The sequence below is a fragment of the Sus scrofa genome, chromosome 7, assembly GCF_000003025.6.
Source record: "Sus scrofa isolate TJ Tabasco breed Duroc chromosome 7, Sscrofa11.1, whole genome shotgun sequence".
Taxonomy (NCBI): domain Eukaryota; kingdom Metazoa; phylum Chordata; class Mammalia; order Artiodactyla; family Suidae; genus Sus; species Sus scrofa.
In genome coordinates, this window is record NC_010449.5 from 74,849,085 (window position 1) to 74,872,738 (window position 23,654).

The following is a 23,654-nucleotide window of genomic DNA, read 5'->3' on the forward strand; positions in this document are numbered from 1 at the left end:
ATATGTACCGACAGAAATTTCTCATGTCTTGTTGTCTGGCTTGGATTTGAATGTCTTAACTGCCAAAGGGTCAGACAGACTATGATATCTACAGTTTAACTTAACTAGATCAGAAGTCAAAGGAGAAGCTGAGGAGGAAGAAGTTGACCCACTCATCCCCAGAACCCAGAAGAAAAACTTTAGGCATTTGAGGGGAAGCAAGTTCACTTGGGCAGAACCCACTCTTCAGCCTCCAGGAAAAGAGTAGTTGCTGGAATCGCAACACTGTCCCTCTGTCTATCCTCTCTTATAAAGGGCACAAAGCTCTGGAAGGGATGCCTACCTCACCTTCATAAGGATATCGATGGACCTCTGCCCTCCTGCCTCTGTGATCTAAAGGCATCTGATTTAGCAGACTCTCCTCCCCCTCTTCCCACAACTCCCCATCCCCACCCCCACCCTAACCCAGGCATCACCTCCTGTCAGCCAAACCTCTGGGTTACAAAGCCTGACAAACAACCCACAGGTAGCTTAGTCCCAAGGCACACTTTGTTTTTGGTCCCTAGGGATTTCTTGATTTTTCTAGCTAACTCAACAATGCATTTAAATGAAGATGTGTTCAATTTTATCAGCATATCCAAGAACTTTGTAATAGAGGTGTTTAGGATATATATGCCACGTAGTGTTCCTCACATACATCTTGAAAAGGTCATTCAGCTTGCAGTGTGTGGAACAGTATGGAGAGAAGAAACACACAGAAGCAGAGACCTATAAAGACTATTATAGAAATGTAGACAAAAGAGGACAATACCTTGAAGCAGATTGGTGGTGGCACACATAGAAATAGATGGATCTGAGAAATACTTAGTAAGTAAAATCGATAGGGTTTCAGATATCCAAGAAGAGATATATAGTGGGAAGTTTTTATAAGATTCAGGAGCTCTGAGGCTCTCCCATAGTTGCAAAGAAGATTTGGGAAAAAACTGGAAACTGAATTCACAGATGTAGATGCTTGGGAGAAAGTGCAGAATGGCAAGAGAAGATCCTAGGACCCCGATTTGAGGAATATCAACACTTTAAGACCTTAGAGGAGGTGGAACAAGCAACGGAGACTGAATAAAGCTAGGCAAAAGACCCAAGAGAGAGTGTGACTTTCACTGAGGCGGAGAAATGGACATTTCCAAAGGGAGGGAGGAGTCAGCAAGTGTCCGATGATACAGAAGTTAAGAAAAATGACTGAAAGGTAGGCATAAGTTTTGGTGATGCATGAGAAATTGGTAGTCTTGGAGAGAGGGGCAATAAATGATAAAGGAGAAGCTAGATGGATATGAAGTGGGAAGTAGAAAATGGACACCAGTCTTAAGTTTGACTATGAAGGTGAAGAGTAAAATAGGACATTAGCAGAGAAAGAAGAGAGCTGGAGAAGAGTTAAATCAAGGGGAACTTAAGAACGTTTAAACGCCGGTAGGAATGAGGGAGCTCCCACTGTGGCTCAGCAGGTTAAGAACCTGACTAGTGTCCATGAGGTTGAAGATTCCATCCGTGGCTTTGCTCAGTGGGTTAAGGATCCCGCCTTGCAGCAAGCTGTGGTGTAGGTCTCAGATGCCGCTCAGATCTGCCCCATGCTGTGGCTGTGGCCTAAGGTGCCATTCGACCCCTAGCTTGGGAACTTCCACAGATACTTTAGGTGCTGCCTGAAAAAGAAAAAAATGCCTATGGGAAGGAGCCAGAATGGAGAAGAAAGGTAAAATAATAGGCCAGGTAGAAAGAAATCCATTGTACTGCTGGATGGATTCTCCCGGACTACTGATTCACCTGACTGAATGGACAACCAGAATTCGGCAGCTGGAGCAGCTTCGGGTTTTAAGTCGGTTTTTTTTTCCTACACTAAAACCTCCCCTCCTCAGCCTCCTCCCCATCTTTCCCCGCCCCCTCCATCTATTTCCCTTTCCCCGCCTCCCTTGCTGTGGTCCCTGCCACCCGTTGCAATGAAATGTACAGCCTTCTCCACGAACCCTTCCGGGTCGCCACGCCCAGTCTCAATTCTGCCCGTCCCACTATTGGAGCGCGCTTCCCGAAGAACGCATGCGCAAAAAAGGCTGTCGCGGAGTCCTCGGGGAGGCCAGAGGCTAACTCTTGCGCAGGCGCGTTAGGTCCCGGTCGCTATGCGGGTTCTAGTGGGTAAGGGAGGGCGGGAAGGGGAAGGGGGAGTGGGAGGAGGCAGGTTTGTAAGAGGAAGATGTAGCCAGAGGGTGAGTCTGAGAGAGAGCTCTGTCTCGCATACAGGCAGCCTGACCTTGGCTTCTAAGCCCTAGAAGTCCAATCTCCCTAAGTCCTGTGACCCTTATTACTTCTGCATCATGGGGCGGGGAGGGCGACAAGTAGGGGTTAATCCTGGAGTCAGATGGGAGGGTAGCAGAGGAGGGAGTCACATGCGGGGGGCCTGGGGAGGCTAATCGCTTCGCATTTTCTGATCAGGTGGCGGGTCAGGCTTCATTGGGACTGCCCTAACCCAAATGCTGAAGGCCAAAGGCCACAAAGTGACGTTGGTCTCCCGAAAGCCAGGGCTAGATCGGATCACGTGGGTATGTCCAGCCTCTGGAAGCATGAGGGGAAGGCCTGGTTTGGTGGAGCGAGTCGAGGCCTCGCCGGCAATGTGTGCTTTCTCTAACAGGATGAGCTGGCTTCCTCGGGGCTGCCCCCCTGCGATGCCGCTGTCAACCTGGCAGGAGAAAACATCCTCAACCCCCTCCGAAGGTCAGCCGGGCCCTGAAGCTGACATCCTTGAGAACTGAGAGAGAAGAGGGCCAACTCTGATGAGGTCCTGTGAGCCGTGGAGAAGGGGACTGCCAGACTGAGAACTCCCCCCAGTTCCAGGACTGCGCATTTCCCCACTCCTACCCCTCCACACCCACCTGCCCTTCTTCCCACTCAGCCCGTCCAACTTAGTCCTCACTTGTAACTCAGGATGCCCAAAATAGACGTGCCTTTTCCCTTCATAGGAGAGATTGACCATTTCTCTAAGGGGCAATGCAGGGCTTTGCTAGAAATGGATATGGATGGGAAAGAGAGGGAAGGGTGTGCGCATGTATTAAGAGGCGTTTTATTTCCCCTGTTTTCTCTTGCAGGTGGAATGAAGCTTTCCAAAAAGAGGTTATCAGCAGCCGCTTGGAGACCACGCACATGATGGCTACAGCCATTGCCAAGGCCCCACAACCTCCCCAGGCCTGGGTCTTAGTCACAGGCGTAGGTATGCCCCAAGTTACCAACCCTTTAGACCAGCCAGGGAAAGAGGGGTGCACAGTGAGGAGTGGCTCAGGCCTGAGTGCTGGTCTTTTCCAAGCACAGGAACTACCTGCCCTTGATCCATGCATATTTCTTCTAGCATTTGTGTACTTTCATGAGAAATGGAGACCCTCAAAGAAAGAGGGGGGAGTGGCACTGTTCCCAGTGCCAGGAAAAATCCCACCTACCTCCAAGTCCCTTGTTTCTCACAGCACAGTTCTTTAGAAACAGAATTCTTGATTCTTGTATTTCAACTTTGGGACCAAATAATATATACCAGCCACTAGTCTAAGTATTTTTCACATATTTAATTTATAAAAATTATTATTATGCAGATTAGTATGTAAGATGCCAAAGTTCTGCCCAGAGAGGTTTTGTAATTTGCCCAAAATCAGAGTTAACACATGATGGAGCTCAGATTAAAACTCAGGCAGCCTGGCACCCAGGTCTTTGTTCTTAGCTTCTACACTCTGGCAGCCTCAGCTTAGTCCTAGAAGGAAAGACAAGAGCTCCACAGCAGGTACAGGTCAGCTCATGGAGAAGCTCAAGGGAAAAACATCCATGGCTCTGTCTTCCCATGGGGAGAAGCCAAGGGCCAAAGAGGGTGAAGCCAAGGGGAGCTTGACTGCAAAAGGCCAGGTGGGCCCAAGGACGCCTAGGGCAAACAAGTGCTGTTCCACCGGCAGCTTACTACCAGCCCAGCCTGACTGCGGAGTACGATGAGGACAGCCCAGGAGGGGATTTTGACTTTTTCTCCAACCTCGTCACCAAATGGGAAGCTGCAGCCAGGCTTCCTGGAGATTCAACACGCCAAGTGGTGGTGCGTTCCGGTGAGAACCAGAGGCCTGGGTGTCAAACAGGATTGGAATGTCTTCTCTGGGCTGGGAGGTGGGGGGATGTGGGGATAAGGGAGCTGAGCTTACAGAAGGGGCCCCCACTTCTGGCTAACCTACAGATGGGAGGATGGGACATCCCAAAGAGAACCACACCCCTCACCTGCTACACAGCGAGGTCAACTTGGGGAAGGAGTGAGGAAGGGGAAGTGGAGAGGAAGAATGGGGCTGCCTGGAGGCTGAGGGCCCTCTCTGTCCTTCTTGCCTGCTCTAGGGGTTGTGCTGGGCCGAGGGGGTGGCGCCATCGGTCACATGCTGCTGCCCTTCCGCCTGGGCCTGGGGGGCCCCATTGGCTCAGGCCACCAGTTCTTCCCCTGGATTCACATTGGGGACTTAGCTGGAATCCTGGTCCATGCCCTTGAAGCAAGCCACGTGCAGGGGGTCCTGAACGGAGTGGCTCCAGCCTCTGCCACTACGAATGCTGAGTTTGCCCGGGCCTTGGGTGCAGCCCTGGGCCGCCCAGCCTTCATCCCTTTCCCCAGCACTGTGGTACGAGCTATCTTTGGGCAGGAACGAGCCATCATGCTGCTGGAGGGCCAGAAGGTAGTCCCGCGGCGGACGCTGGCTGCTGGCTACCAGTATTCCTTCCCAGAGCTGGGGGTCGCCTTGAAGGAAATCATAGCCTGAGTGGGGAGGCTCCAGGCAGGGCTCCAGGCCTGCACTCAGCAGAAGCTACCTGGTCAGAGATGGCACAAGCTCAGGTTCTCCTCTACTTGAGACCTGAAACCATCTGCTGCTTAGGGAATCCTCCTTCTTTCTCGTTGTCTTGTTGCCACACCTTATTTAACTGAGAGGCTGCCCACCTTTTCAAGGTTGCACTCTCATCAGGTAAGGACTGTAACCTCTTAAACTCCTTGTAAATTCCAACTTTGGTTTTGCTGTTTGTCCTGTTCCTGCCCCATTTCTCCTTCTTGCTGTATAGAGAATGTTCTGCAGTTTAGGCAATAAAGACACATTATCTCACTACTTTCACCTCACCTCTTTGGCCTAGATTCTCCTGAAATTTATTTCAAGGAATGTCATCCTAAATGACCCTTTCCTTTACATGGGGTTTTGAAAGTTATAATGGATAAACATCTCCCTTCTTGATCCCTCCATTGCCAAAAGAGCTGGCAACAGATTTTTTTTTCATTTTTTAAAGTTATTGAAGTATAGTTGTTTTACAATGTTGTGATCATTTCTGCTGTACAACAAAGTGATTTGTTTATACATATACACACATCCATTCTCTTCGAGATTTTTCTCCCACCCAACAAATTTGAGGCATGAGGTTATGACAAAGGTAGAAATGAAGAGACAAGAGGAATTGTGATCCATTTCCGGTGGGCTGTGGTCACCTAGCATACTTGTTCACACAATGCCCTTAGGGTGCCAGCAGAGGAAAAGATGAGGCCCAAGTCTAAGACAGCCTTCATTCAGTCTGTCACTGGACAGCAGTGAGTTGATAAAGCAGTCACATGCTGGTCCCAGTTCATCAAGCTGCAGCAAGACGAAGCTGTCCAGAGCTTAGGACTATCAGAAGCGAAGGATTGCCTCCTACCTGATCGGGGCCACTTTGGTCAACCATGGTCCCTAGCACAAAAGGGCAGAAAATACCCCGAGCCCATACACCCCCACCAGCACTGAAAGTGAGAGGTACAAGGGACCTATCCAAAACTACAAACTCCACCCTATCAGGGAAAAAAAGGCTTCCTCAAGAACCCTTTCCCTTTTTTCGACCCCGATGTCTGCCACAGTTTAACCAGAAGTAGTTCCCCTAGCCCCCAATTCAGGCCATATTAACCAATCTCTTTTCTTCTGAGGGGACTATGGGTTGTCTTTGAATCATTGTCACCACCTCGACTGGCCTCACTCCAACACACCTGCTCCCAGCCAGGTGAGTGTCGTGTAGCAGTGTTCATGACCAACGGGGAAGACACTGGGACCCAGGGAGCTCTATCACTCAGCTCCACGTGCTAGCTGCTGATAACAAGGATCTGGGGTGATGTCAACTCCCTGTGCTGCTCAGGGAGCAGGAGTCAGAGCCTTAAAAAGGACCATGTCCAGGGATTTGCTGCAGGGCCCAGACTGCACAGAACCTAGGGGCACCTGTCCTACATCTTTATGTGGTCTTGGACTCTTGAGGAAGTTGACTGGCTCAGTACTGTTCCTGAGGGAATGACCGGCCTCAAAGCTAAAAGTCACCAAAAAGCATATCGGGCTGCACCAGAGGAAGGACTGACTAATACTGTCCACGGATGGATGGGCTGCCTTGGAGGTAGTAGACTCCCTGGCATAGGAGGACTTCAAGCACATACAGGACAATGACTTATAGGAATCAAGGTGGAGAGGGAAAGTCCTGATGTGACAGCAGTTGGTCTGGTAGCCAGTCAAGTACCTTCTGACTGATACTTCAGTTTTCGTTTTTCAGATTGGTTCCTCTAGATACAACCTCTGCAAACCCTCCCATCCACATCCACATCCACACACACACACACACACACACACACACACACACACACACACACACACACGTAGAAGCGGGTGATCGCTTTAGGCAACATTTGTGTACTGTAGAAAAAACAAGGGTCAGGTCTCATGAACACTGTCCTCTCAGAGCATGACTTAATCAGTTTGGTGACTGTTCAATGCTGGAGCTCATGCATTAACCTGGGACTGGGGACTTTCTGACACATTCGTTGAACTGTAAACAAGCACTTGAATGCAACAAGAGAGCTGCCATTGATAGGAACGAACCCTGAGAGTATTCCAGAAATGCAAACAGTCAACCCTAACTAATTGTTTTGTAAATGTGGATTTAGAGGGGTTGCTCAAAAGGAGTGCAGCCATTATAGGGCACATTTTACTGAGGATGCAGTGTTAAAATCTAGGGCACAGGCCCTGGAGACAGAGGACCCTCAGCGCTCTGAAAGTGAGGTTTTGGTTAGGAAGCCTGTGTAACCCACAGACTGACACCTGAGACTTGGTCCAAGTACCTTTCCTCCAAGGAGTTTTCCTCCACATTCTCTTCTCTCCTTCAAACAGGCATTTTTACCCCCGACTTATAGGCAGAAGTAAAGACCAAGATCAGTCAAAGTCACAGACAGGCACAGCTGAGACCAGAAGCCAAAGTCTCCCCCTGCCTTCTCCACCAGCTCCCCCCTGACCCACAGTAACCCAGAACACCAGCCTTTCGAGGGCCCAGCATTCCCTTCGATGTACCCAGGAGCCCAGCCAGGCCTGGGAGGCGTCCTGTCCTCTGGCCATCAGAGCATCAGCCAGGAGGAGGAAAGGCTTAGCTTCCTTGCCACCTGTTCTACATTCCTCTCCGACCCATCCTAGCCTCCATCTCCAGCTCGGCATGGAGGAGGGCCCAGCAGTCCTAATCTCTGGGACATACCCTTTCCAGCAGCCCCCACTCCCTACAGAAACCCTGCATAATGCATGGTTGAGAAGTTAAGGCTGAGCAGAACCTCCTAAGAGCTGGTTGAGGTCCTCACTCAAGATGATATCAGGTCACTTTATGGACCTGTCCCCCAAAGCGCCCCCAGCAAGAGCATTCCCCCAACATGAATGTTCTTCCTCAGTGTTTCCCTGACCCAAAACACTAACTCAGGGTGGGTCTGGGTTAGGCTCTGAGCAGCAGAGGGAGCCTCACAGAATGAGCTGAGCTGGGCGGGGCTGGAGCTGATGGGGTGGCAGTCACTCAGACAGGTAAGGCTCAAAAATTGAGACTGAGCAGGGCCTCGGAGAGCTGGTTGATGTCCCGGCAGTATGGCTCTCGCTGCAGGATGAAGTCCACCTTGTGATCCTGGCCCCAAAATACCTCCAGCAGTTGGCGCCGGAGCCGCTCTGTCTCCCGTGTCTTCCGAAGGCCACCACTGCCTTTTTCTTCTTCTTTTTTCCCCTGCTGCTGATTGCCATGTTCTGCAAAGCCCCTGGCAGAATGCTGAGCCTTAGAAGATCCCTGTGCCCTGGGAAAAAGCAGACAGAACAGGAAGAGTTGATGAGCATCCTGGAGGGAAGTTATGAGCCAGTGGACCTCCCAGCCCTCCACTCCCAGTTAACTACCCTGCCTAGTACTGGCTCCAGCGAGCAACCCTAGAGTTCCAGAAACTGACCACTGAGTGGCACTATCAACCCACTTCTGAAGGGAAGGTGAGCCTGCCACTATCTAGTTCCAGTCTAATACAGTAATCACTTTCTGTCCAGCAGAGGGCGTGCTCAATGCAACTGCCTCTAAGTAAAAGCAACCATCTTCCAAATAACTCCATCCAACACACTGATGAGGGAAAACAGGAAGCAGGGGCTTCCCTCTCAGCCAGGACGTCTGCGTCAGGATTCCTTGGGAAGCAGTTAAAGGGCAAGTCCAAGGCAACCTGCACTATTACAGGAGAAAACTGGCCAAAAGACCGAGGTCATTCTTCCCTCAATTCTCCAGGCCTACAAGGCCCCTGCAGAGCAAGGACCAAGCCTGGGGGCTGCCTGGGAGAGTTTTGGGCATTACCTGACCGGCTTTTTCAGGAACTCATCCAGTGTGGGGCCATTTCGCCCCAGTGGGTCATCAGGCACCATGAAGAGGTTTCCCACGAAGGTGAAGGGCAGCAGACTAGATGGGCACAAAGAAGTGTGGTCACAGAGGGGCTCTTGCCCACCTCCCAGACAGCTAAGACCAACACCACCAGAAGCTGCCGGCTACCATCCTTCACAAAGCAATGGCAGCCCCTTCCCAGAGTCCTCACCCGCTGGCAGAGCAGAGCTGGTTTTAGAGAAAGGTCTGAGTCCGTGCCCTATTCTCAGGGGAGGGCTCCCTCACCGCTCTCTGATGATTGCCATCCACTTCTCTGACTCCTCTGCCAGGTCCCGGAACTGGTCATTGGAGACAATGATCCCATCTGTCTCTTCGGCCAGCTTCACCATGAACCTGTCTCAAAAACCACAGCAGCCATATTGGAATTCTCCAAGGTCCCAACCGCAAAGAGCACTATTGACTCCCATGACCCACTTCTGGTGACGGAGATCCAGCCCCCTCACCTTGACCCCTCACCAGCCACCAGGTGACTGACTGGATACAGGCAACATGAGTTAGAAAGGAAACAAAGATGAATCCATCATGGTCGGCCAATAGCATCCACTCCAGTCACCACAATCCTCCACCCAACACTTCGTGGCTTGTTAGTACCATACAGAAAGACCTGTCTTCTTCTATGCTACCCCACCAATTAGTCACAAACCCATCATGCTCCTCCTCCAAAAAGCCTTCACCTCTGCCCCCTTCCTTACCAGCCCACTACTACCACCTTAGCTATTCGGACTTTGCAACTGAGGTGATACTGCATAGCCTCCTGATAAGAGAGTTCCCTGCCCCCAGCCACTTACCACCCTCTAGTCTCTCCTGTCCTCCCCCAAGAGAACATGCTCTTCCTCTACACAAAAGTCTTCTTCCACACGTGCCCTTTATCTACCGAATACTTCCACAAGCCCAGGCCTGGCAACCAAGGCCTTCTAGATCCCAGCTCCAAGCAACCCTTATGGCCTTCTCTCCCCAAACTCTCAGCTTCTGCCAAAATCAGTAATCAGATTACACTCTGTTCTCCAAACATGCTCTGTGCTGTCTGACTTCCATGTTTCTCAAACTACTCCCTCCATCTGGAAGGTGCTTCCCAAACCTCACTGATGAACAGAATCACCAGGAGAACTTCAAAAAAAAAAAAAAAAAAAAATAGATGCCTGGGCCCCACTTTAGCAATTCTGATTCCACAGAACTGGGGTAGAATTCATGAGGGGAGTCCTTAAAAACAGGTTTAGAAACCAAAAGATCCAACACATCCCACGTTCTTCTCAATGAACAAAAAAACTCTCAAATCCTCCCCTCCCCACAAAACCCCAGCCAGAAGGGGGACCCCTTCCCTCCTAATTCCATACTGTTTGATTTATAGTTGCTTTGGGCTCTTTAAAGTCAAGAATCAGGTCTTCCCTGATTCCCTGCATTCCTGCCTCCCTCAGCAGACCACGCACCTAGTACTGAGCGGGCAGTTGGTATCTGAAAGACGATCTGGTACAAAGGGGACTAGTAACCAGGCTTACATGTAACAGATGTCTGGTTCTGAGTTTCTGTCTGGCAAACAAATCAAGGACATGACATGTAAATGTATATGGTATCATATAATGTACAAAAGGTTTGTTTGTTTTTTTTAATGTAGAATCTTACTATTTATTTATGTATTTGCTTTTTAGGGCCATACCATGGCATATGGAGGTTCCCAGGCTAGGGGTCCAGTCAAAGCTACAGCTGCCGGCCACAGCCACAGCCACAGCAATGCCAGATCCAAGCCACGTCTGTGACCTACACCATAGCTAATGGTAATGCTGGATCCTTAACCCACTGAGCAAGGCCAGGGATCAAACCGGCAACCTCATGGTTCCTAGTTGGATTTGTTTCCGCTGCGCCATAGCGGGAACTACAAAAGGTATTTTCAAATTAAGCATATTTTACTACCACCATCTACATCACATGTTGTTCCCCAGGATTTGGTAGGCCCGTGCTACATGTCACTGTGTTATTTACTGTAACCAGTTAAAATTCCAGATTCATATTGTGCCGTCTGCCTACCAGGACCTATACAACTGTACAGACACGTAACTTCAAAATTTATTACCACTGACTCAACCTTCAGGTTTAATTCTGTGTCAGAGCTATCGTGTAAAAAGGGTTCCACATCTGGGATAACCTGTGGAATCTAGATATAAAACAGAATAGCATCAGGTGAATGTGAACTGTCTTTTTGTAGAGTTACAATTTACCTGTTGGGGAATAAAAGTTAAGTATTTGAAAAGACAAAATATGTAATCACTAGTGTTCACAAACTAGTTTTGTTTGTGGTTTTTTTTTGTTTTTTTTTTTTTTGGTTTGGTTGGTTTTTTGGCCACATCCATGACATGCAGGTCTCAGGCCAGGGATCGAACCCATGCTACAGCAGTGGCCCAAGCCACAGCAATGATAGTGCTGGATCCTTAACCACTAGGCCACCAGGGAACTCCCAGAAACTAGTTTTTAATTTAAAACTGAAAGTCCTGGAGAGTAAAGAACTTCTCATTGTAAAATTTTTGTTTGTTTGTTTGTTTGTTTAGGGCCACACTCAAGGCATATGGAGGTTCTCAGGCTAGGGGTTGAATCGGAGCTACAGCTGCTGGTCTATGCCACCGCCACACCAGATCTGAGCCGGATCCTTAACCCACTGAATGAGGCCAGAGATCGAACCCGCAACCTCATGGTTCCTAGTCAGACTCACTTCCGCTGCGCCACAACAGGAACTCCATCATTGTAAATTTCTTAAAGTGGTTAATTAGCTTTTAAAATCTGCCCATCTCCCCACACCACAGTGTATACTAGGGAAGGAATGTGCCCTGTGTTTTTCATTTAAATCATCTAGCAGCTTAAGTTCTCATTTTCCCTGGCCACTTCGTAGCTTTTTCCAAGAGTTAACCACTCTGACCCTCGGTCTCCATTTCTGTATGATAGAGGTAAGACTCCGCCACACTTGATCAGGTCCATGAAAATCTAAGGAATATCACCATCTTCCTGCCTAGCAACTTGAGTGAGGCAAGCCCATACCTTAGCTTCTTTGGACATTCATGAGGAGAATGAACGAATGGAAGAGGACCCTGAGACAAAGAGGTTAATCCACTGAGAGACTGGTCCACAGTCAGTCAGTGACTGCAACTTAGGACTCAAATTCAGATCTTCAAATTCTAAGTCCAGTGATCTTTCACTGTATCTTTTATTATACCATGTTTTGTACAGTCTTATTACAAAAGATTGTGGATGGATTGTGTTTCTTCATTTGTCATTATTTTGATCATTTACTCTGGGTTTCCCAGAAAGTGGGGAATTTCTCTATGTGTTCAGACATCTAGATTATAAGAGGCATTTTTCAGCTATCCATGTCATCAGTTTTCCCATCTTTCCATTAAACCAGTATTTTCCTTTTTTTTTCTTTTTTTTCTTTCTTTTTTTTTTTTTTTTTTTTTTTTGTCTTTTCTAGGTTCCCAGGCTAGGGGTCTAATTGGAACTGTAGCCGCTGGCCTATGCCAGAGCCATAGCAATGCCAGATCTGAGCCACGTCTGTGACCTACACCACAGCTCACAGCAACGCCGGATCCTTAACCCACTGAGCAAGGCCGGGGATCAAACCCACAACCTCATGGTTCCTAGTCAGATTCGTTAACCACTGAGCCATGACGGGAATTCCTAAACCAGTATTTTCTAAATGGTAAGGCCCTATATAAATACGAGGCACTGTTTAGTTTGATGAGTAAAAAATGAAGGGTGCATGGGCAAATACAGTTGTCCACTGGCCAGCTCATCCTGCCTACAGTCACAGAGGCTGGCCCTTTTCCCACGACTCAGGTCTATGGACAGTGTGAAGGGTCAGGAGCCTCTGTTGTCTCTCATTCAGTCTCCCATTGGGCTCCTTGGATCTGGAGCCTGTGGCCAAGAGAGAAGCGAGTACCTGTCGTCATAGGAGGAGATCCTCTTGCCATCCAAGACCCGGGAGGGAGTGAGGGAGAGCAGGCTGAGGGAATACAGCTTGTGCAGGAAATGACCCTCTAAAGAAAGAGAGGCGCATAATGGGGTTATCTTCAAGGTGGAAGCGGGACCCATCCCCGGACACAAAAGACCAGGCCCAACTCACCTCTGACCTTGGAGTCCTTACTGAAGCGCCACTGAGGCACAAAGACGGTGATGTCTCGGTGGCCTCGGTCCCAGAAGTACTGCACAGCAATGGCAATGCCCCGGCTGGAGAAGTAGTGCTGGAGGCCATGCCTGCAGTGGGAAGAGGTCAGCACTCTGGGGCCCCAGAGTGGGGGCACGGCAATCTGGCTGGATTGCACCCCCTGCTCAGCGCATATCCCCAAGGTGAACAAAACTGCTCGTTTCACCATCCCATCCCCTTCCCCAGGACTCTCAGCCCCACCAGGTACTCACACCATGGCCACGTTGCTGCCGTCGATGACAATATGGCGGAGGTCTGGTTGGCCCGGCACGTTGGCAAGGCACAGGGTGAAGGGGTCCTGGAGGGCCTCCTGGAAACGCTGCGTGCCGGTCACCAAGTTGCCCCCCCGGGTGCCTCGTTTCCATGGAGACCCCCGACCTCGAGCCACAACCTGCTGCTTGTCTGCCCTGTCCCCTCGGTCTCCACAGTGCCACGGGGGTTCAGGCGCAGGTGGGGGGCTGGGCACTCTGGGCGGTGAGGCTTTCCCATTATGGAGCCGCTGGAGGAGGGAGGCTCCCCTGGGCTGAGCTGCCTTCTGACAGGGGCCCTGGGCACCAGGAGGCTCACCCTGGACCCAGAACCTTCCCTTTTCCTGAGGTACCCCCTCCTTCCCCAGGGCCTTCCCCTTCAGGGGCGCTGCCTGCCCTGCCTCTCCTCCTCCTATCTGTGACCCAAAGGCCCCTTGTCTCTCCCAGGTCTCTTCCCTGGGAAGCTCCTTCCACCCCAAGTCCGTCTCCCTGGGAGCACCCTGCTTTTCTCTCTCCTTCTCCAGAGCATGTCTCTCGTCCCTTGACTCTCGCCACCCTGTTGGGCCTGTGTCCAGGGACTCCCTGCCTTCACTCAGGGGAGTCCTGACTTCCTGGTGCAATCCTGGGCTGCCCTGCTCCCAGGATGGGAATGCTTGGGGCCCCTGCCCCCTGGAGGCCTCCTGCACCAGGCTCAGCAGTTCCTCCTGGATGGCCAGGGGCAGCTGCAGCAGGGCCTCTGTGTAGGCATCCACCCGGGACTGCAGCAGGGCAGAGAAGTCTCTCAGAACTCCAGCACACTGAGAAGCTCCAGGGGACGGCCCTGGCAGAAACTCCCAGCTCAACCGCTCCACCAGCTCCTCCACTCGGCTCTGGACCATGACGAAGGCCTCAGTCAGGCCACTGACCATCAGAGAACCGGGTGCCCCAGGCACCAGATGGGCTGATGTGCTCCAGGCCAGGCAATCAAGGAAGAAGCCCTGGGCTCCTAGGAAGATGCAGTGCAGTTTGGGTGGGTAGTGGATTTCATTCTGCAGCTCCGGGTTGCAGAGACCCTTCAAGTACTCCTGGGGGAAGGAGAGAAAGAAGGAGACTGCTGGAATCCTAAGTGGCTCAATGGCCCATTGCTCTCCCCTGAGCTCCAGTTGACAGCCTAGGGCTGAAATTCCATTTAGAACTTGATTCAACTTAAGATACTGTTATAATTAATTGGTAAAAAAAAAAAAAAAAAAAAAAAAAGGCTGTCTCTTCCAAACATTTATGTGTGTGTATATGTGTGTTGTACATTTCCATCATAATGACCATCATTGCTAACTTTTACTGAACTGATGCTTTACATGCTTCATCTCATTCACAATAAATCCAGTGAGGTGGTTACTATTATTATTCACATTTTATAGATAAAGAAACTGAAACTAGGACCACAAGGATGGTATTTGGTGTTGGCGCCTTACAGGAAGCCCGGACTAATTCCAACAGAAGAAATGTGGCCTCCACCCCACAGTGAATTCCTTGGTGGGGCCTGCTGGCCCAACCAGATTATCTCTAACTTTCGAAGAGAACAAACTGATGCGAACTGAATTACTTATCCCCGAGCCCTAGCAGAACCTTTGTAGTAAGAGCAGAAATGAAACCAAAACTCCAGACAAATAGAGTCCGGAAGTCCCTCAGAGCTCAGGGCCAGTGAGACAAACAAGGAGTGGAGATCCTTCCCAGCCCCTCCTCTCTTCTGCCCTCACTGGGGGGCAAGGGGGAGAGGGAGTCCTGGTTCCCCCCTCCCCCCGGGGGGAGGCCTGGGGGGGGAGGGTCAGGGAGAGGTGTTCACCTTGGCTCTGCTGGCGTTCTCCTTGGGGCCCTCCAGCTGCAGCCAGATGTGAGGGTTCTCGGGACAGTCCTTGGGGAGGACGCTCATCCCCACCCTGAAGATGCGTTCCACATGGGGCTGTTGCTCCCGCACCTTGTCCTCGGCCTCCGCAGACACGGCAAAGCGGTCAGGGGACGAGGAGCCAGCCCCCCAGGTAGGCATGGCTGCTTGGCCGCCCAGCCCTGTAAAGAGGGAAAGCAGCTCAGAGCCAGGATGTCCCTTCAACCCAAATCTTTGTTTCCTGGCCTACACCAGCTATCAACAGGTCCTCAGCCAGTTACCAAACTGGTAAACAACCCAGGCGGCAGCCAGCATTTCAGTCCACCTGGAGGGTAGGAAGGGGATGTCAGATTATCTGGACGCAAGGGCCTTCCTCCCGAAGACGAAGTCATGGATAAACAAGGCTGTCTCTCTGGGAGGGGTGTGTGGCCTCTGGAAAATGATAACCACAGCCGGGAGCAGGGTGGGGGGAATCCCGCTGGATCTGGAGGGCAGGAGTGGGACGGGTGACGAAAGAGCCCCTCTCCTCGGGGTCTCTGCGATCTCCCGGTCCAAGACGGCCTCTTAAAGACGAATCCTCACCAGGGCTTAAACTGGGCTGTCCTCTGGGGTCCCTTGTCAGCCATTTCCAAGGTTCTGGCCACTCCCACCCTTCGCCCTCCCTCCGCCGCCTGGTCCGCTGCACCCATCGGTCTCGCCACACTCCCCACGCGGGGCCCAGGGGCCGGGTTGGGCCCCGCCCCCGCAGCCGCTGGCGGCTGCCGCCCCCCGACTGCGCTCTGCACTGCGGCCTCTGGCTCCCGCGGTCCGGGCGCGGGGGAGAGCGCGCCTACCCGCCTCGCCGCCCTCTGCGGCCTCAGTCCCGCCGGCGCCGCTCGGTGCCCGCTGGCCCCAGCTTCGCCTGCGCCCCCGGCCCAGGGAAGAAGAGCTGGGGGCCCAAATCTGGGCGGGCCTTTCCGATTCCTCACCCAACGGGGACCTCTCTTCCCCACATCACGAACAGTTTTTTGAGTCACTTCCTGGCCCGGGGCGGAGCCAGCTCGGCCCCTCCCAGGGGCTAGGCCAGCCCTGAGCCCCAGCGCGCACCCGCTGGGACCAGCCGCAGGCTGCTCCTCGCCCCCGGGCCTGGCCCCGCCCCCGGCCTACCCGCCCCGCCCCGTCCCGTCCCGGGCCCGCCCACCCTCCCGCTCCAACTCCTAGACTCCCTGGGGGGTCAAGGTCTCCCGTTCCTCTGGGTTTTCAGCCGCTCCGCGCAGTTGTTTCTCAGGAATGAGGAACCACTCTTGGAGAGATGGAAGTGAAGGGGGCCTCGTCCCTTCGGATGAAGATATAGAAGACCAAGGAAAGGAAGAGACTGGCCCAGGGTCACGGAATAGTGCCCCTGTTCGCCTGCGCACTTTCCACCAAAACAGTTGTGGGGAAAACACTAGGATACTCCCTTTTCCAACAGTGGAAAAAATGCTGCTAAGCGGGCTGTTGATTTGTGAAGGATTTTAAAGAGGGGAGGAGTGAGCAGGAGGAAGGGGCTGTAGAATTGGTCTCACACATATGCACAAACACACACTCAGAATCTCACACAGTCACCCGTGTTCTTTGTCGCCCCAGTTCCAGCCTTCAGTGCTCTTGAGGGGGCTGCCCTGGGGATCTGGCTGAAGCCCTCCCATCTGGCTGCCTCATTTCTCCTCTCCCTCCCAGAGCCCAACTGCTGTCATTTTGTGCCCTGCCAAGGAGGAGGGACCTGCAGTGACAGCAGGAGAGGCAGGACAGAGTTGTGGGGCACGAGAGGGATGGAGATGCCAAGACCAGGTGACCATGAGTCCCAGAGAGAAGACTGAGAAGCAGGGTGAGGGGTGCTGAGAGTCTGTGGCAGAGGAGGGCAAAACCAAGGAGCAGAAAGAGGAGGCTTGGGGGTCACAGAGCCACTCAGCCATGCTGGGAGCAAAGCAACACTGGCCACCAGGTCCTCCACTCAGCCCTGGGCTGCCCTTGGCCCTGACTCTTCTGGTTCTCAGGGCCGGGTGGGCCCAAGAGGGGACAGAGCCAGTCCTCCTGGAAGGCGAGTGCCTGGTGGTCTGTGAGCCGGGCCGAGCTGCTGCAGGGGGTCCCGGGGGAGCAGCCCTGGGAGAAGCACCCCCTGGAAGAGTGGCATTTGCTGCAGTCCGAAGCCACCACCATGAGCCAGCAGGGGAAATCAGCAACGGCACGGGTGGAGCCATCTACTTCGACCAGGTAATCCCCCTCCCCTGCAAAGACCTGGAAGCACTGTCCAAGCCCGCTCTGCTGCTAAGGAAACAGCCCCTGCTGTGGCTGGTTGCCCCCAAGCCTGCTGCCCTTCTCCCTTCCCTTCACTCCCCCCATACCCTCCTTGACCTTTCTCACCATTTCTTTTGAACCCAGGCATTCCTCCTGTCCTGTCTGCTTGTCACCCCTTCCTTTCCTTACTCGCTGCCCCTTTCCCCAACCCCGTGGTTTCCCTGAGCCCCAGGCATCCCTGAGCCCTACTCAGCAGGGTCTGCTTCCCACAGGTCCTGGTGAACGAGGGCGGTGGCTTTGACCGAGCCTCAGGCTCCTTCGTGGCCCCTGTCCGAGGTGTCTACAGCTTCCGGTTCCATGTGGTGAAGGTGTACAACCGCCAAACTGTCCAGGTGACCTGAATACTAGGCCCTGTCCTATCTCCAACTCCTGGGGCGGAGGGCGGGGGGGTCAGGGTAAGAGGAGGGGAAATAAGTGGAGCCCAGCTGACCCCCAGGCAGACCTCCATTGACCTGTGTCCTGGGAGGCCAAGAGCAAGGGGGGAACGGACCTACCTAACAGAGCGTGTGATAGAGGTCCAGAGTCCAACATGGGCCACCCCGCAGCCCTCCCAGGTGGGTGCACTGTCCAGGTTCCCAGGTATTAGCGTGTCCCTCTGGGGCTGGAGAGAAGGGAGAAAGCCCTCAAGAGAGTGGGGTCCTGGGGCGAGGGGCAGGGACAGGTGCTAACTGGGCTTCCCTCTGCAGGTAAGCCTGATGCTGAACACATGGCCTGTCGTCTCGGCCTTTGCCAATGACCCAGACGTGACCCGGGAGGCAGCCACCAGTTCTGTGCTACTGCCCCTGGATCCTGGGGACCGGGTGTCTCTGCGCCTGCGTCGAGGGAACCTACTCGGTGGCTGGAAATATTCGAGCTTCTCTGGCTTCCTCATTTTCCCACTCTGAGGGCTGAAGCTTTTCAAAGACAGAAATCTAGCCCCTGACCTCTGCCCTCTACCCTTTCCTGCCCCAGAAGCAGTCTCTTTAGGGCAGGAGAAAGACTCCCTCTGGCTGCCTTTATTCCACTGCCTTGCATGGGACCCTGTGCCAAACATCCAAGGTGAGGAGTAGAGCTGCAGTGTCTTGGGACCTGTCCCTCTTACCCCACCCCCACAGTTGCCTCCCAGCCTCCCACTGCCTTGATTTCTGCCTGCAGCCCTAGAATCAGAGCAAGATTTTCCAGGGAGGGAGGCGTAGACTACTTTGCAGTCTCTGCTTCCTGTCCTCCACCCCCAACCCAGCTTCCCGCTCAGTGCTATTTGGGAACAGGTGGTACAGGTGAGCCTGACAGGCCCCTACAGGGGACCAGATGGACCAGCTTCAGCATATCCGGCAGGCTCCTTCCTGTGAGGAGTGCCAGCATCACAAATCATACTCAGAAGCTGAGCCAGCACTGCGAGGACTAGGGCCAGAGGCTTAGCCACCAGCAGATGCATGGTAAGGGCCACAGAGCAGCCCAGAGCCTGTAGCTGGTAAGGCAGGAAGGGGGCGTGCCCTCAGCCTGAACATGGTACACATTTTTTTGTGTACATTGGAGCCACCAGCAGATAGTGAACCCCAGGCATTTATCTGTGCCAGATCCCAGGTGGACTCTGCCCCTCACCTCCCCATCCAAGACATGGATATATGTTTGCTTTGGCAGAGAGCAGGTAAACAGAGCTTCCTTTGGCAGCTGGAGGTGGAGGCAGGTCACATGTGGGCAAGTATAGATCTCCAGGCCATGGAACACATCAATGCCTGTGGCCGCCTCCTAGAACTGCTCCATCTATGTAGTCGGAACTTTCATCACTCCATGCTCTCCCCATCACCTCCTTCCTCCCAGCTCTCTCAGTGACCTTCACTGTAGCTGTTCTACACTGACCTGCAACGTCTCCTCTTTCTCTTAATTTGTGCCGTCTTAGTCTCCTTCCTAAACTTCCTATTACCTTGGATGCCATGATTCATCCCTTCAGCCACTCTCCTGCCAGTATTAAAAAACTTGTGTCACCTCTCTGTCCCATTGGCCCAGCATGGATGAATCTATCAATAAAGTAATTAGAGAATGATGGTCAATGAGACCCTATAGGATCACTAGAGAGAGAAGATGCCATCACAATTGGGTTCAGGGGTTACAAGAGACCAGCAGGTATATGTTGTAGAGAAAATAAATGTAAATTCATATGTTAGAGTCAAATTTAAAAAAAAGGATTTGGTAGTACTTGAGTTAAAGAGGAAATACCAATGTGAGTTTGTGGTTTCCAAAAGAAATAACTTTTTCAAATTTTGTCACTAAAGTAGTGTAGGAACAACATCAGGAAAAATCTAATATGCATTCTTAGCACCTGGATCTTTGCCTCAACTATTATTCACCTTTAAAAGGACTCACGGTCCCTTGGAGAATAGCTCATCATAAATAACTCTAGGCTTGGAACATACTATTGAAGACAAAAATCAAAGATATTTTTTGAATGTAAGGGGTAGAGCTGAGAAGGCATTTCTTGGGCCACTCCTGCGGCATATGGAGGTTCCCAGGCTAGGGGTCGAATCGGAGCTGTAGCCGTTTGCCTACACCAGAGCCACAGCAACACAGGAACCGAGCCACATCTGCAACCTACACCAACGCCGGATCCTTAACCCACTGAGCAAGGCCACGGATCGAACCTGCAACCTCATGGTTCCTAGTCGGATTCGTTAACCACTGAGCCACGATGGGAACTCCAAAGAAACCATTTTAATAGACTTCCACAAACTGACATTTTATGACAATTGGATAATCAAAAGAAAAATGATATAGTTAATTGGAACAAGGTGATTTTTTTTGGCTGCACCCATGGCATGCAGAAGTTCCTGGGCCAGGGATCAAACCCTTGCCACAGCAATGACCCGAGCCATAGCAGTGACAAAGCTGGATCCTTAACCCACTGAGCTGCCAGGGAATTCCACAAGGTGAATTTTTAAAAGCCATGTCTCTGTTGTGATTTTCAAAAGGAAAAAGTAACTATACAATGTGCAAAAAGGTAGTTAATACACTGAGTGAAGAAGTATGACTATTATAGGATATTTTTTAATTAGTTTTGATAAGTAGAAGAGTATAAATATAGTAGATAATTTATCTATTCATAAAGTGCATTTATTTGTCTTTATCTGCATAAGTAGGAAGGGGTGGATCCAGAGAGCTGTGAGTAATTCCAGAAAAAGTTGGAACTGCACCAAAAATGAAAGAGACTGATTGGCACCATCAGGTCAAATAATACAACTAGGAAGAAAGTCCAACAACTTGTTACATGATGATAAATTAGTCAAACTTCCAGAAGCTAACTGCTCACTCCTTAAACTTGATCCTTCACTTCTTGGAAAAGGGAAACTTTATACTACTACCCTACTAATTACAAAGAGATTACAGTAACAGAAAAACCCAAAATAATAATGGCTTAAACAAGGTGGTAGGTTATTTCCCTCTCACACAGAAGAATCTGCAAACAAAGAGTCCAGGGAAGGATGGCAGTTTGATGATCATCAGCCTGGCTTTCTTTATTGCCACCTCCTGACCCAAGATAGCCCCAGCCATTGCATCAACCTTATAGCCCCAAGGAAGGAGGAGGGACTGGCACACCCATTTCCTTTTAAAGAAGCTTTCTGAAAGGTACACCCAACAGTTCTATTTGCATCTCAATGGCCCGAATTTAGTCCTAGCTGGCCACACCAGACAGTGGAGACAGGCTAGGGAATAAAGTCTTTATTCCAGGCAGCCACGCTCAGCTAAAAGTCAGAAGAAGAAAAGATTGGATATTGGGAAAAACAACAAGATTGAGGATGTTTGTAAAAATGCAAATGAGGTAGATAAATTTGAAAATAATGTCAGTAAAGTTATTGTATTAGCTTTCTATTGTTGCATAACAATTACCACAAAGTTACTGCCTTAACACAACTTTGACCTATTTAATATCTGTTTCTATAGGTCAGAAGTCCAGCAGAGCATGATTTGATTCTCTGCTTAGGGTTTCATTAGGTCAAAAGCAAGATGTAGGTAGTAGCCCTGCCTTCTTTACTGAAGTGGAAGAATGCCATTACATCAACCTTATAGCCCCCAGGAAGGAGGAGGGAAGGGCACACCCATTTCCCTCTTGGGTCAGGAGGTGGCAATCATGAATAAAGAATTCACTCAGCATTCATTTCCTTATGGTTGTAGGACTGAGTTTCCTGGCCTCCAGCCTTTGGGTCAATAGTGTCAGGCCAAGTCCTTCTAACAGTTTGAACCTCTCCAACCTAGCTTTCAGCCACATCTCTGACTTTTAAAATTCTCAAATTTAAGGTAATTAGATTGGGCCCACATGGATAAATCAGGATAATCTCTCTGTTTTGAGACCCATAACTTTAATTGCATATGAAAATGTCTCTTTACCATTAAACACAACATATTCGGTGGCTCCAGGGAGTGGGCATAGACATCTCTGGAACATCTGCATATCATAGTCCTTAGACCTAAAAATGACAGGAGATCCTGTTGTGGCTCACTAGGTTAAGAACCTGACTAGTATCCACGAGGATGTGGGTTCAATCCCTGGCCTCACTCAGTGGGTTAAAGTATTTGGCATTGCCACAAGCTGCCTTATAGTTCGCAGACAGGGCTCAGATCTGGCATTGCTGTGGCTGTGGTGCAGGGCAGCAGCTGCAGCTCCGATTGGTCCCCTGGCCTGGAAACTTCCATATGCCAAAGATTCAGCCAAAAAAAAAAAAAAAACCCACAAAACTTAAAGACATCATTTTAAAAAAGAGGCATCCAGTTACATTACACTAATTCATGGAAATGAATGGAAAAGGTACTGGAAAATGAAAATTCCGGTGATATATAAGATAAGCACTGGCTCAGATATTCAACATCTTAAAAGGTAAAGCAGGTCCCAACCAAGAACTCATTGAGTAATAATTCAAAACCTCATCTACACTGAGATACTATTCATCTTTTGTCTATCCAGACTCAAAAATTGGTCTGAACTGAGATAGTGTCCTTCTCCTGGGTCTATAAACCCAATTTTATAGTAAGTGTAGGTGTCATATACTTTATAATCCTTGAAAGGCATGTGCTTTACCAAAAGATTTGATGCCTTTAGAGAAGCTGACATACTACCCTGATGACTCTATTGAAATGTGTAGGAGAATTTAAGTTTTCAGTCAATGTTTAAATGATCTGATTTGTAAAATGTGTAGATTTTGGCTCATTGGTTATATAAATGTTTAGACAATTTTTGCTTAAGCAGGTTTATGAAGCAAATGAGTTAAACAATAAATAAAGCACAGATGGTGGCTAGTGTTCCTCTCCAGGCACTAAAATCTCCTAGGACTTTGAGGAGCCTAAGAATAGAATCCAACTGTCGACCTTTCCTACACCCACGCCCTGGCAGCTGCTTTCTACAGAGAGAAGTCCGGCTGAAGCATTTGCTGCAGCTCTCAATCCATGGTCTCCAGCCACCCCTGGTCCTCAATCCTCCAGTCAATTCTTCTTTGCCAGCTTCTTTCCTCATTCTCCCTGGAATCCAACTGAAGCCTTCTGGTCTCTCAAACCTTTTACCCTCCAACTCTGCCCCCACTGCCAGCAGCAGGTACCTCACTTTCTGCTTCACCAAGAAAGCAGAAGCCCCAGGAGGACCCCTTCCCAATGGCACATCCAGAAACTCACCATCCTCCTCATCTCTCCTTCTTCGCATCTGGCTCAGTAGAAGCTGTGCCCTTTCTTCTGTCAAGGCAGCTATCTTCATCCACCAGCTGTGGATTTCATTTCCTGCAAACATATCCTTTTCCTTTCCTCTTCACCCTCCTGAATGTTCAGTGTCTCCCTCCCTCTCACTGCTTCTGTTTAGCAGTTAAATAGACTCAAGTCTCTTAGGTCTAGACGAGAAAAGGATGGTATGGCAATAGCGGTGGGTATATAGTTATCCTCAGCTTTATATGCCCCCGCAGCTAGTAGACATCACCTCTCCTCTCCTTTAGAGCCAAGTATCTATGCTTACCAGTTGCTCACCCCTTAAGTCAACGGTAGCCTCTGCTGCTCCACCTAAACTGCCCTCAACTGGTCACTCATGACTTCTGTGTCAGTCACCAATGTCACTATCATCCAGTCCTCTGTTACTCAGGCTCTCCCTAACATTTGACTCTGTTGTCCACTCCCTCCTTCTAGAAGCAACTCCCTGCCCCACCTGACTGCATGCTCTGGGTGCTCCCTCCATGTCTCTGCTCAGACCACATTCTTTTTTACGCTCCTGTACTGCTAAACATCTCCCAAATGTCAGTTTTCCTCAAGGTTCTGCCTTAGGATTCCTTTCGTCCTGACACAACCTCGAAAGTACGAATCTCCATCTGTGCTC

At 50.6% G+C, this 23,654-nt stretch overlaps 3 protein-coding genes across 10 annotated transcripts; 2 read left to right on the forward strand and 1 right to left on the reverse strand.

Annotated features, from left to right (window-relative positions):
* Positions 1,965-6,656, forward strand: SDR39U1 (short chain dehydrogenase/reductase family 39U member 1). Of its 5 annotated transcripts, none has more exons than XM_013978164.2 (6): positions 1,965-2,123; positions 2,458-2,564; positions 2,654-2,736; positions 3,108-3,229; positions 3,951-4,094; positions 4,372-6,656. In XM_013978164.2, exons 1-6 carry the CDS (start codon positions 1,973-1,975, stop codon positions 4,782-4,784), a joined length of 1,020 nt encoding a protein of 339 aa, XP_013833618.2. In that variant the 5' UTR covers positions 1,965-1,972; the 3' UTR covers positions 4,785-6,656. The 5 variants fall into 5 exon arrangements, with proteins under 5 accessions (XP_013833618.2, XP_001926763.1, XP_020954856.1 ...); XM_001926728.4 differs by having other exon boundaries at positions 2,024-2,160; XM_021099198.1 differs by having other exon boundaries at positions 2,084-2,160; positions 2,654-2,800.
* Positions 5,125-23,407, reverse strand: KHNYN (KH and NYN domain containing). Of its 4 annotated transcripts, none has more exons than XM_021099195.1 (8): positions 22,970-23,400; positions 14,984-15,204; positions 13,126-14,225; positions 12,833-12,963; positions 12,650-12,746; positions 8,953-9,060; positions 8,644-8,745; positions 5,125-8,110 (listed from the first exon to the last, which is right to left on the reverse strand). In XM_021099195.1, exons 1-8 carry the CDS (start codon positions 23,079-23,081, stop codon positions 7,858-7,860), a joined length of 2,124 nt encoding a protein of 707 aa, XP_020954854.1. In that variant the 5' UTR covers positions 23,082-23,400; the 3' UTR covers positions 5,125-7,857. The 4 variants fall into 4 exon arrangements, 3 of the variants coding, with proteins under 3 accessions (XP_020954854.1, XP_001927174.3, XP_005666289.1); XM_001927139.6 differs by lacking the exon at positions 22,970-23,400 and adding an exon at positions 15,856-16,105; XM_005666232.3 differs by lacking the exon at positions 22,970-23,400 and adding an exon at positions 15,605-15,772.
* Positions 16,847-19,359, forward strand: CBLN3 (cerebellin 3 precursor). The gene is given in 3 exon segments (NM_001112680.1): positions 16,847-17,251; positions 17,548-17,667; positions 18,022-19,359. Coding segments are annotated over 3 exon segments (618 nt in total). The 5' UTR covers positions 16,847-16,951; the 3' UTR covers positions 18,220-19,359.